At 43.5% G+C, this 17,424-nt stretch overlaps 1 protein-coding gene across 6 annotated transcripts in view; it reads left to right on the top strand.

Moving 5' to 3' along the window:
* Positions 1-17,265, top strand: part of LOC133230263 (chemokine-like factor) — a 34,106-nt gene extending 16,841 nt beyond the window's left edge. For 2 of the 6 annotated variants that reach the window (XM_061387426.1, XM_061387429.1), the window contains 4 exons: positions 634-729; positions 7,859-8,017; positions 14,953-15,051; positions 16,905-17,265. In XM_061387426.1, coding sequence (XP_061243410.1) covers positions 634-729; positions 7,859-8,017; positions 14,953-15,051; positions 16,905-17,162 — 612 coding nt within the window. In that variant the 3' untranslated portion in view covers positions 17,163-17,265. Of the gene's footprint in view, positions 1-633; positions 730-4,167; positions 4,346-4,686; positions 5,142-7,858; positions 8,018-14,952; positions 15,052-16,904 lie in introns of those variants that run through there. The other 4 variants (XM_061387427.1, XM_061387428.1, XM_061387430.1 and 1 more) reach the window with 4 other exon arrangements.
* Positions 17,266-17,424: the final 159 nt, after the last annotated feature.

Below are 17,424 nucleotides of genomic sequence, written 5' to 3' on the forward strand. Positions count from 1 at the left end.
TAAATATTCCAGAATAAAGATGACTTACCTTTTCCACAGTATACATCCATTCCAAATGTAAGTTGCACCTCTTAAAGCCACAGTTCAGAAATGCTTCATTTCAAGAAATTATTACATGAATGAGCTACATCATCAGAAATGATTGCATAAGTTGGCCAGCTGTTGCATACAGATGTGTGGGAGTTTTTTTTTTTTCCCTGAAAATTAAGTTTATCCTGCTCCAAGTGTTATTAATTGCATTTGGAGTAACATTATAAAGTTGTTTTATGGTGTAGACCACTCCACACTTATTAAAACTAAGCATTCTGACTTCTACTTTAAACCTTCCACATAAGACATACCCAGTCCTAACCAGATGAGTTCTCTCTCCAACTACCTTTCAACAAAAAACAAGTAAGCCCTAATAAGGAATTAATGATTAGTGTGTCATACATTAAGATACCCATTAGACATAATTGTAGACCAAACACAATATACGTGTCATTTTACAATAGCAGTTTGACTTCCTAAAACTAATTTATTTAAACTAAATAAATTTGTTTTAAAAAACGGAATTTTCAAAATCTTTAGGGAGCAGATTCATTCTGTTGGTGATCTTCATGCAATGCTGATCTTTCTATTCTGTGTTTTCAGGATATTATCAACTCAGTGGTAGCAGCAGTATTCATGATAGTTGTATCTGTGTTGGCACTGATCCCAGAAACCACAACATATACAGTCCTTGGAGGGGTAAGTGGAGGTTCTTTCCAGTTTCTCCCTTCAGGTTCGATCAGAATTCAAATTTACTTGAAAAATAGATAGAGGAACAGAAAACTAGATCATTTTCATCCTTGAGGCTCCTATCCCAGTACACAGTACTTCGTGGCTTAATATTTTTGTGCATGAACACATGCCCTGATTAATGTCAAGGAATATGATTTCACACTAAATTTGAAGTTAACCAAATAAAGAGGTTACTCTGTATTTCTCACAGATATACAGGGTTAGACTAAATGGAGAACCTACAGTTTAGGAATAAGTTACAATACTAAGCTCTCAGAAACCTGATATCAAGCAAAAATAACAAATGGTGGATGAATTTCATAGCTATCCCCTTTCAAGAAAATGATACATCCTGCTTGTTAAGGAAAGACACACAGTTCTGAGCTCAGTTATTTCTTGTCCAGATCCTGCTACAGATGGAATAAACATGTGTCATGTAAGGGAATGGGTGGTAGGAAGACTTGTAACAAAAGGATTATCTTGAACACTGCTTGAAGAAAAGCTAATCAGTTTAATTTGGAAGGCAAGGAGAGTCAAGTAATTTAGTTACAGTTTCATCTGATATTCTTCTGAGATTTCTTAGAGGGGGTTCAAAATCATGACTTTTCTAGGTTCCAATTTAGACAAGTGAATTAGAAAGTTCTTCTTAAATAAATCTCCCTCCAACTTCCTTATCTTTTCTTAGTATGGGCCACTTGGGAGAAGTGGCCACATATGTCAGAATCCAGTCCATGTAGTCAAAGCTATGCTTTTTCAGTAGTCATGCATAGATGTGAGAATTGGATCATTAAGAAGGCTGAGTGCCAAAGAACTGATGCTTTCAAACTGTGGTGCTGGAGAAGACTCTTGAAAATCCCTTAGACTGCAAGGAGATCAAACCAGTCAATCCTAAAGGAAATCAACCTTGAATACTCATTGGAAGGACTGATGCTGAAGCTGAATCTCCAATATTTTGGCCACCTGATGTGAAGAGCCGTCTCACTAGAAAAGACCCTGATCTTGGGAAAGATTGAAGGCAGGAGTAGAAGGTGATGACAAAGGATAAGATGGTTGGATGGCATCACCGACTCAATGGACATGAGTTTGAGCAAACTCCAGGAGATGGTGAAGGACAGGGAAGCCTGGCGTGTTGCAGTCCATGGCATTCCAAAGAGTCAGACACGACTTAATGACTGAACAACAACAAAGGCTTTTCCACTTCACTAGGCCAAAAGCAATTTGATAAGGGATGAGAATTACCCTAGAAATGAGATAGTGCTGTAACAGCAATTTCTCCTGCTGCTGCTGCTAAGTTGCTTCAGTCGTGTCAGACTCTGTGCGACCTGAGACAGCAGCCCATCAGGCTCCACCATCCCTGGGATTCTCCAGGCAAGAACACTGGAGTGGGTTGCCATTTCCTTCTCCAATGCATGAAAGTGAAAAGTGAAAGTGAAGTCGCTCAGTCGTGTCCGACTCTTAGCGACCCCATGGACTGCAGCCTACCAGGCTCCTCTGCCCATGAGATTTTCCAGGCAAAAGTACTGGAGTGGGGTGCCATCGCCTTCTCTGAGCAATTTCTCCTAGCTATCTTTAAAGATTGTTTTATCCCTCAACTTGGGAGAAAGAAGGAGGAGGCACAGAATTTACTTTCATTTCCTCATTAATTCATTGATTCATTCTTTAAGTGCACTTTGGTAGGTGCTGACAAAGTATAGAGCCATAAGCCACAAGTGGCTGAGCACTGGAAATGTGGCTGATCTGAACTGAGATGAGCTGCACATGTAAAATACACATTGGATTTCAAAGACTTACTACTCCCCCCAGAGAATGTCAAATATTTCACTTATAATTTTATTATAATATGGATATGTTGAAATTATATTATTTTGGATATATCAGGCTGCTGCTGCTGCTGCTAAGTCACATCAGTTGTGTCTGACTCTGTGCGACCCCATAGACGACAGCCCACCAGGCTCCTCTGTCCCTGGGATTCTCCAGGCAAGAATACTGGAGTAGGTTGCCATTTCCTTCTCCTATATCAGGCTAAATAAAGTATATTATTAAAATTAATTTCACTTGTTTTTTCTTTACTTTTTAATGTGGAAATTATAAATTTTTAGATCAATTATGTGGTTTACATTGGTAACTCGTATTTCTTTTGGATGTCTCTGGACTTAAATGTGACCCCTAACCTCAAGTTGCTTAAAGCCTAATACAGGAGACAAAAGTGCAAACAGCTGTATTTAAGTTGTTGGTGGAATACTATGGACACAAGAAAAAGGAAGCAACTACCTCTCTCTGGCAGGCTTCCCAGGTAGCTCAGTGATAAAGAATACACCTGCCAATGTAGGAGACTCGAGTTCCATCCTTGGGTCAGGAAGATCCCCTGGAGAAGGAAATGGCAACTCATTCCATTATTTTTCCCTGGAAAATTCCATAGACAGAAGAGCCCAGTGGGTTACAGTCCATGGGGTCACAAAAGTCAGACATGACACAGCAACTAAGCAACAGCAGTGGGGCCTCTCTCTGGAATCACAGTTTGCCAGGAATAAAGGGGAAGAGAGGCAGATGCTTACTGGTGGCGGAACCAGCAGCATGCTGTAGCAGAGTCATGAAAGCATCTATAGTAAGTGTTGGGTTGGCCAATCGGTTGGTTCAGATTTTCCTGTGACATCTTATGGAAGAACCCAAATGACTTTTTTGGGCAACCAAATACTTAGCATGGTCAGAACCTAGGAAGCTGTGTTTGAGATTCAGGATGGGAAAGGGACAGAGTCTGAAGCCAGACCTCCTGGGCAGTTGGATGGAGCCGGTGATAGCACTGACAGCCCTTTCTCCAGCCCGGGTGCCAGTTCTCAGATAGCCATCAGAGAACCTAAAGACCATGTTCCAGTTAATTCCCTTTACTCAGTTTTTCCTGAGGCTTATTTAGAATCTCACCCCCTATACGGATGTGGCCCAGCCTTGGAGAGGTCACTTTGGATCATCTCATCACTCCAGTTCTCCAAAGTTCTTATCACAGCTTAAATCTTGAGCTGATGGTAACCCTGACTTTTTCTCTGGTACAGTTTGCAATAGAAAAATGGAACAGTTGAACACTGGGTATAGAAATGTTGATTAGTAACTAAATATTATCAGTAGGGCTTTAAACAGTAATATCGGGGAGCAAGAGATCCAGACAAGTATTTGCTTCAGAGCCCACACCACTTCAGTATTGGTTTCTGCTCACTTAAATGATCTTTCCCTTTCTCTAGGAAGGTACTGGGGAAACTTGAGAATGCAAATAAAATGATCTCTGAAATCTCTTCCCATTCTAGTATTAGATGACAGCATAGGGAACCCTAACAGGAGAGGAAGCTAGCAGGCAGACCACTTAAAACCTGTGTGACCGTGGCCACAAGCAGTGACAATGCGTCTCTGTTTCAGGTGTTTGGACTCGCGGCCTCGGTGTTCTGTATTGCCGATGGGGCACTTATTTACCGGAAGCTGCTGTTTAATCCAGGTGGTCCTTATCAGAAAACTGATGCTCATGACAAACTATGAGTTTTATAAATTTATATTTTTAGTCGATGCTAAAGTATTAAACATATCTCTTTTTCTAACACACACTTTCTGCAGTTCTCATTTTCATCTCAATATGGGAGCTGGAAGAAGAGATTTAGGAACTGTGCGCCCAGCGCTCACTGGCACTGTAACTTCCAAGGAAGCGCTGGGAATCCGGCCTGAATCGGATCGGATCCCTTTTCCTACTCCTGGGCCCAAGGGGTTGGGGGGTGGGGAGGCAGAAGGAGAAAGCGCCCGGACGGCCCGAAATGGTCCCCAGAGCCCACTCCCCTCGGCTGGCTGGCAAGACGGAGGTGGCAGCATTGCGGGGATCTCGAGTTCCCCGGCGTCACATCCTGGTGGCTACGAGGGTGCCTGGGGGGCTGGGTTTATCCGCGGGGAGCCACAGCTGCGTGCGCCCGCGAGGGAGAGGCGGTGCGCAGCCGTTGGGGCGAGGCGCTGGTTCCCAGGGAAGGGCTGGCCGCCGCCGTGCAAGGTTCAGAGCCACAGGGCCCGTCGGACACCACCAGGCCCAGGGGTCCACCATGGATGCTGAAAAGGACAACCCACCTTCGAGGGCCTCGAAATCCGGGAGGCCTCCCGCGCGCTCTGTACGCATCGCAGAGGGGCCGCATCCCGAGCGCTCGAGTGGATCCACACTCCCCGAGCACCGCGTCAGCGCGGCGCCCTCAGCATACATACTCAAGCAGCCTTCAACCCCCGCGACCCTCAGCCAAGAAGAGAAGGAGGCCATCCAAAAGCGTGCTGAGGGCCGGGCCAAAGTCCCGCCCAAATTCAGGGACAGCATCAAGCGTTTTTTCTTCTCGCCCACAGGAGCCTTGAAGATCATTAGGCTGGTGAGCAGAGAGCGCTGGTGACCGGCTGGGCGGATGCGAGGGTGGAGGCAGGCCGACTTTGGCCTCTGGGAGTGAGTGATTCCCAGGGGTGCGCCACCTGGGGGAAGCGGCCCTAATTCCCTCTGCCAGTCTTTACCTTTCTTCCCCCTCTCCCCTGACTCCTCCCACGCACTCAACCCTTGCTACTAAATTTGGCACGCTACCCACCCACCCCCAATCCCTCACTTTTATATTTCTCAGGTTTTCCCTCACAAAGGGAATTAGGGAAGCAATGAAGATAACAGCAGGAAAGTGTAAGTTAGCAAACAAAAATAATAGAATTGACCAATAAAACGGATAAACCACTGGTCCATATAACAGGAAAAAGGGGGGTGGGGTGGGGGAGGACATGTATTTAAAGTTAGAAACCAGAAAGGGAAAATACTGTAAAAGGGGAAGGATTTACAGGATGCTGTAAACTGAAAGGATTCACAAGAGTTACTTTGCAAAACAAATATGAATAATTGGGTCAAAGAGTTGATTTTCTAGGAAAATATAAGTTACCAAAACTGATCCCAGAATAGAGAAAAATCAAAACAGACCAATATAAACACAGGGAGGAAAATGAGTGTATCTTTCAAAAATGTATCAGGCCCAGAAGATTGAGGGCAAGAGAAGAGGGTGACAGAGGATGAGCTGGTTGGATGGCATCACCAACTCAATGGACATGAGTTTGAGCAAACTCCTCCGGGAGATAGTGAAGTACAGAGAAGCCTGGTGTGCTGCACTTCATGGGATGCAGAGTCAGACAGGACTTAGCAACTGAATAACAACAACTATCAGGCCTAGACTTTTTCGCAGGTTAACCCTTTCAAACCTTCATAGGATGCAATTCTGATATTATTCAAACGTTTTCAAGGAATAGAGAAAAAAGAAACACTTCTAAACTGTTTTTATAAAGTCAGTGTAACATTGATCTCAAACCTGACCAATCAGAAACAGAAAAGTAAATATTCAGCAGAAATCTTACTAGTATCAAAGCAACAATATTAGCATGTTAACAGAAAACATTCATTAGTACTTCTAAAAAACACATCATGAAGAAGAAACATATGGATAATTCAATATTAGGACTCTGTTAGACAAATCCACCATAAGTAAAAGGAGAAAAAATTAAGACACTCTATCAAAGAGGGTATAGAACACATTTGACCAAATTCAACATTCATCTCTGATTGCAAAAAAAGTGAGCAAGGGAAGAAGAGAGAATAAACCTCAAAATCAGTATCATATATATTAAACTTCAGAAGTATTCCCATTAAAATGCAAGAAGTATTCCCATTAAAAACAAAGAGGATGCCCACTACCAATGCTGTTATTCAGTGTTTTGCTGGAAACACTAGTCGTCACAATCAGACAGGAAAAAGGAATAAGTAAGACTATTTGAAAAGGCAAAATACATCATTTCTTACAGCTGATCTGATCAAAGATCTAAAAATAAAATCGACTGGGAAACACTCTAGAACACAATAATTTCTACTAACTCAGTAGAAATGAGCAAACAAGCACTTAGAAGAAAATATTTCTCTTTACAACAACAATCAAGATGGTAAAATATCTAAGATTAAATGAAATAAATTTGAAAGACCTATACAAAGAAAACTAAAACTCTATTGAGAGATATTTTAAAAGCCACTAAAATAACTGGAAAGACATACTTTGTTCTTGAAGGGTCAGACTAAATTTTGTAATCTTTCCATATTATAAGTTAAAGGAAATTCCAATTAAAATACCAACAGGCTTAGTTTGGGGAACTTGATCAAGATAAAAATAAGAAACATAAACAACCTGAGAATGAGTACTGAAAGGGGGTCCAAGTCAGACAAAAATACATGAAATAAGTTGCTTGTAATTTCAAAAGTACTAGAAAAGAAGTCAGCAACTCAATAGAGGAAAAGAGGTTCAAAATCAAATACATATGAGAATTTAGTATATGATAAAGTTGGATTTCAGATCAGTGGTGTTTCCCAACAAATGGTGTTGGGATAATCAGCAAGGGTTCGGAAAAAAAGAAAAGTGGGACTTTAATCTCACTCTTTCTATCAAAATCAATATGTATTTACTTCACTTGGCCTGTATATAGGAGAAGGCAATGGCACCCCACTCCAGTACTCTTGCCTGGAAAATCCCATGGACAGAGGAGCCTGGTAGGCTGCAGTCCATGGGGTCGCTAAGAGTCGGACACGACTGAGTGACTTCACTTTCACTTTTCACTTTCATGCATTGGAGAAGGAAATGGCAACCCACTCCAGTGTTCTTGCCTGGAGAATCCCAGGGACGGCGGAGCCTGGTGGGCTGCCGTCTATGGGGTCACACAGAGTCGGACACGACTGATGCGACTTAGCAGCACCAGCAGCAGGCCTGTATATACACAGTTCTTTCTGGCATGAAATATACACAGTTAACAGTGATTACTTTTAAGGAGATACACTAGGGTTGGGACAAGGGAGGAGAAAGAAGCTTCTGTACTGTGTGCATTTTTTATTTGTGTGTATTATTTCATTTCTTTAAAAACATAAGGAATTTTAAAACTAACATGTATGTGCCAAACAATACAGGCCGTTGCAATATAATCAGATTTGCGTTCTGACCATTTATGGTTTTGCTCTGTTTTTTGTTTGTTTTTTTTTAATAGCACATTTGCATTAAAACAAATCCTGTTTGTTTGTTTACCGCAGGGCCTTCTCATAGGGGCATTCATTTTTTTCATCATTGCCGAAGCCCCAGAGTCCTACATAGCAATCACCATTCTGGAAACCTGCATCGTTGTTTTTTTCATTCTAATATATATGCTAACCCTTCACCACTTGATGACTTATTTACATTGGCCCTTACTTGTAAGTGTTCCTTTTCATAATTTGCATATAAACTTTGCCCTCAGCCCCAGGGTAAAGGCTGTCCTCCACTGAGCACAATAGAGGGATCTCTCTTGGACGAGGACAAAACTGAGCTGTGACAGTGTTGCCCTAATCCCAGAGAAGAAGCTAGCCTAAGTCCAGAAAGATTCCTGGAACCCCTCTGTCTATAGTACAACCAATACACACACCTGCTTCCATCTGATTATGGCCGTGAATATGTGGTACTTTTCAGCTGGTCCTAAAGAAAATTTTACTTAGTATATTCAGTAATATCCCTTTCTCCTCTCCGTGCATGCTCAGTCATGTCAGACTCTTTGCAACCCCCATGACTATAGCCCACCAGGCTCCTCCAGCAAGAATACTGGAGTGAGTAGCCATTTCCTCCTCCAGGGGATCTTCCCGACCCAGGGATTGAACCCGCGTGTCTCTTGCATTGGCAATCTCATTCTTGACCACTGTGCCACCTGGGAAGCCCATATTCAGTAATATATTGCTTTATGAAATAGCACATGCTTGTCCTTCTTTTCAAACAGTGCCCTCTCTAACAAATTACAAACATCCCTCTTAAAAGCGTGTTTCTACAACATGGCAAAGTTTAGGAAACTGTCATGTGTGCTCTGAAAGATTGCAAGAGTCAACTTTTTCATGTGTGCTAAGGGTCCCTCTTCCCAAAGGAGTGCCATATAGTGGGGAATTCAGGAAGAGACATTGCATAGCCTTCTTCAGTAGTTTTTTCCCCCAAATCTCATCATTTTTACCAGCTGAGAAATTCCCGAAGATAATTCCTGAGGTCTCAGAAAAATAGTATTTATTTCAGAGCCTGAGGCTGTGCATCCTCACAGACTAGAGACGTAGCATGGTTTTGGTCCAAATACAGACACAGACCCAGTTCCTGGCGCTGCCACATTCCTAGCTGTGAAAACTTTAGCCTCAAGTTTCCCCATCTAGGAAATTCAAGGAAGGGAAAGATGATGATAGAATGATGATGATAGAAACTGTCTAATAGGGTTCCTGTAAGTTTAAAGGTGGTTAAAGCAAAGATCACAAAAGGCTTGCCACAAAACCAAACATTCACTACAAAGCGTCCATGGACCCCAGGAGGCAGTTGGGTGGCTTTTACCCTTTTATCCTCTGCACCTTGAACCATCCTAACTCAGAACGAGCTCACACCTCTTCCACATTCCACTTCGTTATGGTGCCTTTTTCTAACCATAAAGTAGGATTGGTTGTGTCGACTTAAAAAAATTGCACAACGTGTGAGTTGTGAGTTAAATTTTATTTGGGGCCAAATAAGGGCTGCAGCTTGGGAGACAGCATCTCAGGTAGCTCTGAGAAACTACTCCAAAGAGGCAGGGGGGAAGGTCATGTGACTCTGGTGAAGGGGAAGTACATGCCATCAAGCACATATTTTTCCAGACAGTTTCTATTAGTCTCATGACGCTTTTGCTAGTCACGAGGAAGAGTCGTCACTGTGAAGGATTTCAGTGCTTTTCCAGATATGAAGAGGAACAAGAATTGGATTCATATAATCAGCTCCTGAAAATATCTATCTGAGGACCTGTCCTGCCAGTTTTTCCCTGAGTACAGAGGGCCTCATTTCTGCTCTCCACCCTGAACTCCTTCCAGGAGGTGTTGAAAATCAGCAGCTGCATGATTTAATCCTTGTAGAGGCAGACGGCAAGTGCCAATTTGTAGCTGATGGTTGCTATTGAATTGAAACTCAAAGTACTTTCTTCGAGTATCTGAGGGATTTTCTAAAAAGGCCGCTGAGCTCTCTCTGTCCAACAGAGTGCTGAGCAGCAGGAAGCAGAACAAGCAAACTGTAAGCAGTTTTAATTGGACACGTGGAAAAGCCTCTCAGTTATGGAGAGCTATAACCATGGAGAGGTTTCTGAGGGGAAACGAATATCTCTGTCCATGGAATTTTCAAGAACGGAAGGTAAAGTCATGGTTTTTGAGTAGATCCCACGTACCAGGTACTTCTTCATACAGATTGCCTTATTTCATCCTCACAACAATCCGGTGAGGTTGTGATCACCGCCCCGCCCCCCACCACCACCTCCACTGCCCGCTTAACGGATGAGAAAATTAGATTAAAGAGACCATTAATATGATCATTGCCCATGGTCATACGTAGGCACATGGAAACTCAGATTTGAGCCCAGGTCTGTCTGACTCTAAAGCCCAGACTCTTTCCAGGCTTTATACCCTTATTGCCTTGTGCTGTTTTCTCTCAAACCTTTTTCCTATGTCTTCGCCCTCCTCACATTTTCTAAATTTTATCTTCTCTGAAGATAGAAAGAACCCAGTTCTCTCATGGTTCCTTAAGATGTGGAGCAAACTATGAACTGGTTATTCTGGGGTGGAGGGCAGGGTACACATTTTGGGGGGTCGGCAAATGAGGGCTCCACAGCACCGAGGTCAGCAGCTGTGGTCAAGGAGGACTAGAGGCCTCTTAGAAAAAGGTCTACAGCCATAATGCTGAAGAGAGCCCCAAGGCCCTGTGCTTTCCTGGGGGGTCCAAGGCGGGTGTCCAGGAAGAGTCTCAGGGAGAGGCAGGAGCAGGGTCTCCTCAGCACGGAAAGGAAGGTCTCATGAGAGGAGCTGTTTCCACAGTTGTGGGCAGCTCAGGCCAGCCTGTGTAGGGTTGCAGGCCTTCAGTCAACCCTGGTAAAGCCGGCCCCCTTTTGCTACTTCACTCCTTAGAGGAGAACTTTCTCTTTTCTTTGGATAGCTATGGGACCCCAGAGTGTGATGCAGAGCCCCCAGGGGGTGGGCCAGGCCCAGCTTTCCTCAACCTACCTGTGTTGGAGTCACTATCTTCTCTGTTAGATTTCATTATCAACTTTACCCACCCTTGTCCAGTGTCATCTATCAGTAAACCCAAGAAAAGTATGAATTATAATCACTGTCTTCTAAATAGCCCATATTTTAACACTTCTATTTCTGCTTTATTGACTATGCCAAAGCTTTTGACTGTGTGGATCACAATAAACTGTGGAAAATTCTGAAAAAGATGGGAATACCAAACCACCTCACCTGCCTCTTGAAACAACAGTTAGAACTGGACATGGAACTACAGACTGGTTCCAAATAGGAAAATGAGTACGTCAAGGCTGTATATTGTCACCCTGCTTATTTAGCTTATTTGCAGAGTACATCATGAGAAATGCTGGGCTGGATGAAGCACAAGCTGGAATCAAGATTGCCAGGTAAAATATCAATAAGCTCAGATATGCAAATGACACCACCCTTATGGCAGAAAGTGAAGAAGAACTAAAGAGCCTCTTAATGAGAGTGAAAGAGGACAGAGAAAAAGTTGGCTTAAAGCTCAACATTCAGAAAACGAAGATCATGGCATCCAATCCCATCACTTCATGGCAACTAGATAGGGAAACAGTGGCTGACTTTATTTTTCTGGGCTCCAAAATCACTGTAGATGGTGATTGCAGCCATGAAATTAAAAGATGCTTACTCCTTAGAAGGAAAGTTATGACCAACCTAGACAGCATATTAAAAAGCAGAGACATTATATTGTCAACAAAGGTCCATCTAGTCAAGGCTATGGTTTTTCCAGTCGTCATGTATGGATGTGAGAGTTGGACTGTGAAGAAAGCTGAGCACTGAAGAATTGATGCTTTTGAACTGTGGTGTTAGAGAAGACTCTTGAGAGTCCCTTGGACTGCAAGGAGATCCAACCAATCCATCGTAAAGGAGATCAGCCCTGTGTGTTCATTGGAAGGACTGATGTTGAAGCTGAAACTCCAGTACTTTGGCTACCTGATATGAAGAGCTGACTCATTTGAAAAGACCCTGATGCTGGGAAAGATTGAGGGCAGGAGGAGAAGGGGACAACAGAGGATGAGATGGCTGGATGGCATCACCGACTCGATGGACATGGGTTTGGGTGAACTCTGGGAGTTGGTGATGGACAGGGAGGCCTGGCATGCTACGGTTCATGGGGTCGAAAAGAGTCGGACACGACTGAGCGAATGAACTGAACTGAATCGAACTAACACTTCTACATTGTAAAAAATATATATATTTCCTGACACAGTCAGAGAAACTGAATTCTGGTCAAGTTGGGTTTTTTTTTTCCAATAGAAAACAATTTAGAAAAAAACATAATAAAACATATTTACTTAAAACTCTATCAAAGGGATGATTCCAAAACTCTCAGCAATATCTTTATAAGTAAAAGAATGTCCCCTTCAAATTAATGAAAAACAATTGTGGTGATGTCTGATTAGGTTCTGCCATGTGTCTGGAGAGCTCCAAGGCACAAACGGAACCAATGAAAGTTGTTGTTAGTCAAATACCATGTACTGTTTATTGCATATACATTCTTGTTAACAAATACCACATTTCGTGAAACAAATTGTAAGATGTTTGACTCCTTCCTAATATTCAGTGATTAAAAAAAAAAATAACCGTTCACCATCAAAGCATCTTTTTTCCCAATTTTAATTTGACACAATTTTGTTATCTCTGGGAACAGTTTGGGCACTTTATGGAAAAATAATAGTCAAGTCACAAACCTATCATTTCATCAGAGGCAACTCTTTGAGTCAATAAGGTAATTTAGTCAAAGAGAGAAAGAGAAAGATGATGAGTAAGGATGGTATTTATGGGGAAACTAGAAGTGCTTTTGCACGTGGTAAGATTCAGCTGAAGTTTTACTCCATCTGAGAAGACATACTTTTCTCTCTGTCAAACACGAGGCCAACTTAGAGGGTCTGTGTCTAAGGCAAAAGGGAGTGGGGTTAGTCAGGAGAAGGCCCTTGGAGTGAGGAGGACCATAGCCACTTACTGGCTGAGCAACCCCAGGCAAGTCGCTTACCCATCAGTAAACTGGGGATGATAAGAGTCTACTGTGAGAATCAAATGAGATCACATATGAACACCCTGGCACAGTATGCAACACATAGCAAGTGCTCACGAGATGTGAGCTATGATAGAAATGTTCCACACAAAGCAAGCACTACCACCAAGAGACAGTTCGGGACAGCACTTCCTGGCAAGAGTCCAAAAGTCCAATGAGGAGATGGAATTCTGATGAGGCAGTCAATGATTGACTAGGGAGATCAAGTCTGCATTTATTATTATTATTATTAATGTGCCTTCATCCAAATTCTCAATGATGGAGACAACAGTTAATTATTATTTTTAAAAGTTCACACTCTGCTTCAATGTCCCTGTTCACATCTTTGAATATCTTGGTTTATACAATCCTCAGGTGCTACGTATGCTTCCTGCAAAGTTGCAAACCATTGTACCTGCCCAACTGTGGGCAGACCTCTCACTCAGCCTACAGAACTCAAGTGGAACTGACGTCCAGCCCTCACCAGCCCTGCACCAGTGTGCCCCCACCAGTGTTACCTCTCATGTGCCCAAATAGCAAACATTAGTGCCTTTCTAAGAAGCAAGTCCCATTCCACAATAGGGCTCTTTGCTCACCAATCTCAACAGGAAGAACACCTGGAGTTCACGGAATGTTTACTCTCTGTGCACATTTTGAGGGCAGATTATCAGGAATCTGCACTTTGATGCACTCCCACTATCAACTAGATGCCAGGTACCTCATCTGATGCTTTCAGATTCATTATGCCATTTAATCCTCAGATGAAGTCAATGAATCCCAATCATTATCCCCATATTCACCATGAGCCTGTTGGGAGACTTCCCTGGCGGCTCAGTGTTTAAGACTCCGTACTTCCTTTGCTGGGGGCATGGGTTGGATCACTAGTCGGGGAACTAAGATCCCACATGCAGCATAGCTGAAAAAAAAATTAGCCTGTTGGCACAGAGGGGCAATAAAACATGCCCCAGGTCATACATCCTGTACTTGGTAGGCCAAAAGAGTTGATCAACAAAAAAACACCCTCACCTTGCTTGCCCCATGGCACTTTGACCCTCCATTACTCATTCCACAGAAAATGCCAAAGACAGGTGCTGCACTTCCAACCTAGGGGGACAGGTCATTTCCTCCTCATTTGGGTGTCCCTGATGAAGGGCAATAGTGAGTTGAGTTCTGATTCGACTCCTTGGCAGATAGTCAATCATCGGCAATTTAATGATCTTCTCTAAGCCTCTGTTACATCCTCTTAAAATGAGGATTCTAACAGTACTGGCTTTGTGGAGGGTGAGGGTTAAATGAGATAATGACAGGAAGATGCTCAGCACACCATGGAGCTCCACTTAGACCCAATATGATTAGACGGCAGGGCTCCAGTACTGACATCCAAAAAGAAGGACAAAAATAGCCTATAGATGTCAGGACAAATCAATTCTGGCCACGTTTTAGGAAAGAGAGAAAGTCAATTTCACTCCAGAATACCAGGTCAGCTCCTCAGATGGGTTCCTGTCTTGGGATGTGTGATCCTACAGAATAAATACAATCCAACTTCCAAAATTTCAGTTCTAGTGATCTGCAGATTTGGGAGTGGAATTAAATCAGTCAAATGTTAATTTAAATTTTTATTTTTATATTAAAACAAACGTATTATGGAATAGAATGCAGAATTTACATTAAGTTAAAATACAAAACTTCAATAAGATTGTATTTATGGCAGGTCAGTCTGGGTCAGGCCCTCAGACCCCTGGGGTTTTTTTCTTGCCCATTTTCCTATGCACTTTAAAAAGCCTGATGGAAAAAATGTTATAAAAAGAGTATTCTTTAATGAAGAATTTAAACCCCTTTCTGTTGACAGTCCTATCCAGGACCTTATAATCACATAAACTCACATCTCTGGAAGATATAAGAATTATGCTGCTGAGGGTTCGTTCCTGTTAATATTAACCAAAGGGAAAGTTTTTAAAAGGCATTCATCCTTAGATACGTAACTGACTAATTTAAAGACTTTATGAAATGACATTTTCATGTAAACTTAACAATTTTCAATTCTGTGTCGCAGGATCTTATCAACAGTTTCATTACTGCGGTGTTCCTTTTAATAGTTGCCATCTTGGCAATACAAGAAAAGGAAAGAAGGCATTTGTTCTATATTGGAGGGGTAAGTTGAAGCCTTCACGACTCCATTTAAGATCAGTATTTCAAGATTCTTTGAAAAGGGAAACTAGCAGACCATCATTATTTCATTTATAGAACACCCCCCACCAACCACCCCTGCTCTTTCTTGTGCTGATTTCTTCAGAGACTTGAAGTTGCACAAGCTCTAAGCTCATGAAAATCTTCATTCTAATACTCATTCTCCAAATAAGTACAAAAACAAGTCTATGGAAACTTTTCTGAAAATCATACACACTACTTTTTTAAATGTTGCCAAAACGTATTCCAAAAAAATGATTGTAGAGGAAAAAAAGTGCATTGCCAAAGTGAGCAAGGAAGACATTCCCACACTAGGCTAGGCATCTTCTGTCTTAAAATTTACAACTCTCATTTTTACAGATAAGGGAATGGAGGTTAAATACCTTACCCTGGGTCTCAAGGCTGGGACAAATCCTCATTGTATGAAGAGCACAAGAAATGGCAGATTAAATGCTTAGAAGATAGATGGGGAATAGGGTGGTGAGACTTTGACTCAAGAAGTTAAGTGATGGGAATAGAATTTAATCCAGAAAACAAAAACCAAAAAAACTGTAAGTTCTTCAAATTCATCCTATGATCTGTGAATATTTGTCAATCCCATTGGACTGTGCCAGGCCTGAGCTCAGTGTTGGGGATTGAGTCCTTTCCCACTTAGGGAGCTCAAGATTAGTTACAACAAGACCTACCTAGGAAAAGTTCATGAAAGTAGCCAGGGATTAAGTGACCACAAAGAGAAACTGGCAAGCTACAGTCCGTGGGGTCACAGAATTAGACACGATTTATCCACTGCTCAACAAAGAGAAACATGCGCTTCCCAAGTGGTGCATGTGGTAAAGAACCTGCCTGCCAATGCAGGAGATGTAAGAGATGAGGGTTCCACCCCTGGGTCAGGAAGATCCCCTTAAGGAGCGCTGGCAACCCACTCCAATATTCTTCCCTGGAGAATCTCATGGACTGAGGAGCCTGGTGGGCTACAGTCCATGGGGTTGCACAGAATTGGACAGGACTGAATCGACTTAGCAACCCACACACAGAAAGAGAAACATACAAGGCAGACAGGAACTGAGGAGTACTTGGAATCTTGGGTGTTATAGGCCATGATCCGTATCTGTTAACTCAGCCATCACGCCTTCTCAGGAGTTCCCACCCCCAGGTCTCCATCAATACTTACCTGGAGGGTCGGAACAACCCCACCCCTACCCCAAGCCCCTCAACACAGACACTGGTCTCCCTGCCTCAAGCCCTGTTCACTCTCCATTCATCTTGGAACAAATGGGCTTCCTGAATCTGGAACCTCCCCTCCCCTCTTGATGAAGTCCCAGATCCTGCACCTCCCCAGCCTCAACTCTGCCCCCTCCCTCACCAGCTCCACAGGTCTCAGCCACACCAGATGGAGACCCCATTTGGGTACCTGGAATTCTCTTCCTCCCAGTTTGTCTCTTTGGAAACAACTATCTGCCCTTTCAAATATAGCCCAAGAGTCCTTTCCATCCAGGGGCCTTCTCAGGACTCCACCGCCACCAGGAGCCCCTTAGGATCAGTGCCCTTTTCTCCTCCTAGGGCCTCAGGCCTTAGACAAGGTCATCCCTGGTGGTAAAGCCCATGTCCAAAAACCCTTTTTCTGGGAATGCCCCAATGGGCTTGCAGCAGCCAAGTGGGCAGACACCAAGGAGATAGTGGAGGGTCAGTGGGGGACAAGGGGCCACCCACAGGCCCCTCCCCACACTCTCCCACACGCCAGGATAAGGAACACAGGTTGCTGCGGAGCTGCAAAATAACCCCATCTTTCCTTCCTGCATCTGGTCTTGTGTCTGCCAGGCCCTATGTCTCACAGCAGCAACCGTGTGTGTCATCGATGCAACTCTGGTCACCAAGACGATGAGGAATAACTTGAAAAAAGCCCTGGGAATCAAAATGATAACCAGTGGACCCTTGGCCCCGGAACCCACCCCACCCACAAGGACACCCACAAGGGGAGGCCCAAACGCACCTACAAGGGCAACTGTGAAGCAACGCAGCCAGTGGCAGCCATCCTCGAAAGCAACCTCGCAGAGGAACCCTGGTGGACGCCTATGAAAAAAAACCCGGCCAACTCCTTCCTCCGGCGGCTCTCGCCGCTGAGCTCTCACGCTGTCACCCATTTCGGCCCACATGTGATCATAAAATCGGGACTGCTAAACCTGTAATATTTCTGCTTGTTCATGCCGCCTTGCGTAAAAGTCGCGTTACGTTTGCCGGCGTAAACTTACAGCCCTGGGCCGCCTCCAGAGGCCTCGCGAGGTCGAAGTTGCGAGGGGAGTTCAGCGCGGCAGCTGAACCACCACCACCACCTGAGCCG

The sequence above is a fragment of the Bos javanicus genome, chromosome 18 (genome assembly GCF_032452875.1).
Source record: "Bos javanicus breed banteng chromosome 18, ARS-OSU_banteng_1.0, whole genome shotgun sequence".
Lineage (NCBI taxonomy): Eukaryota > Metazoa > Chordata > Mammalia > Artiodactyla > Bovidae > Bos > Bos javanicus.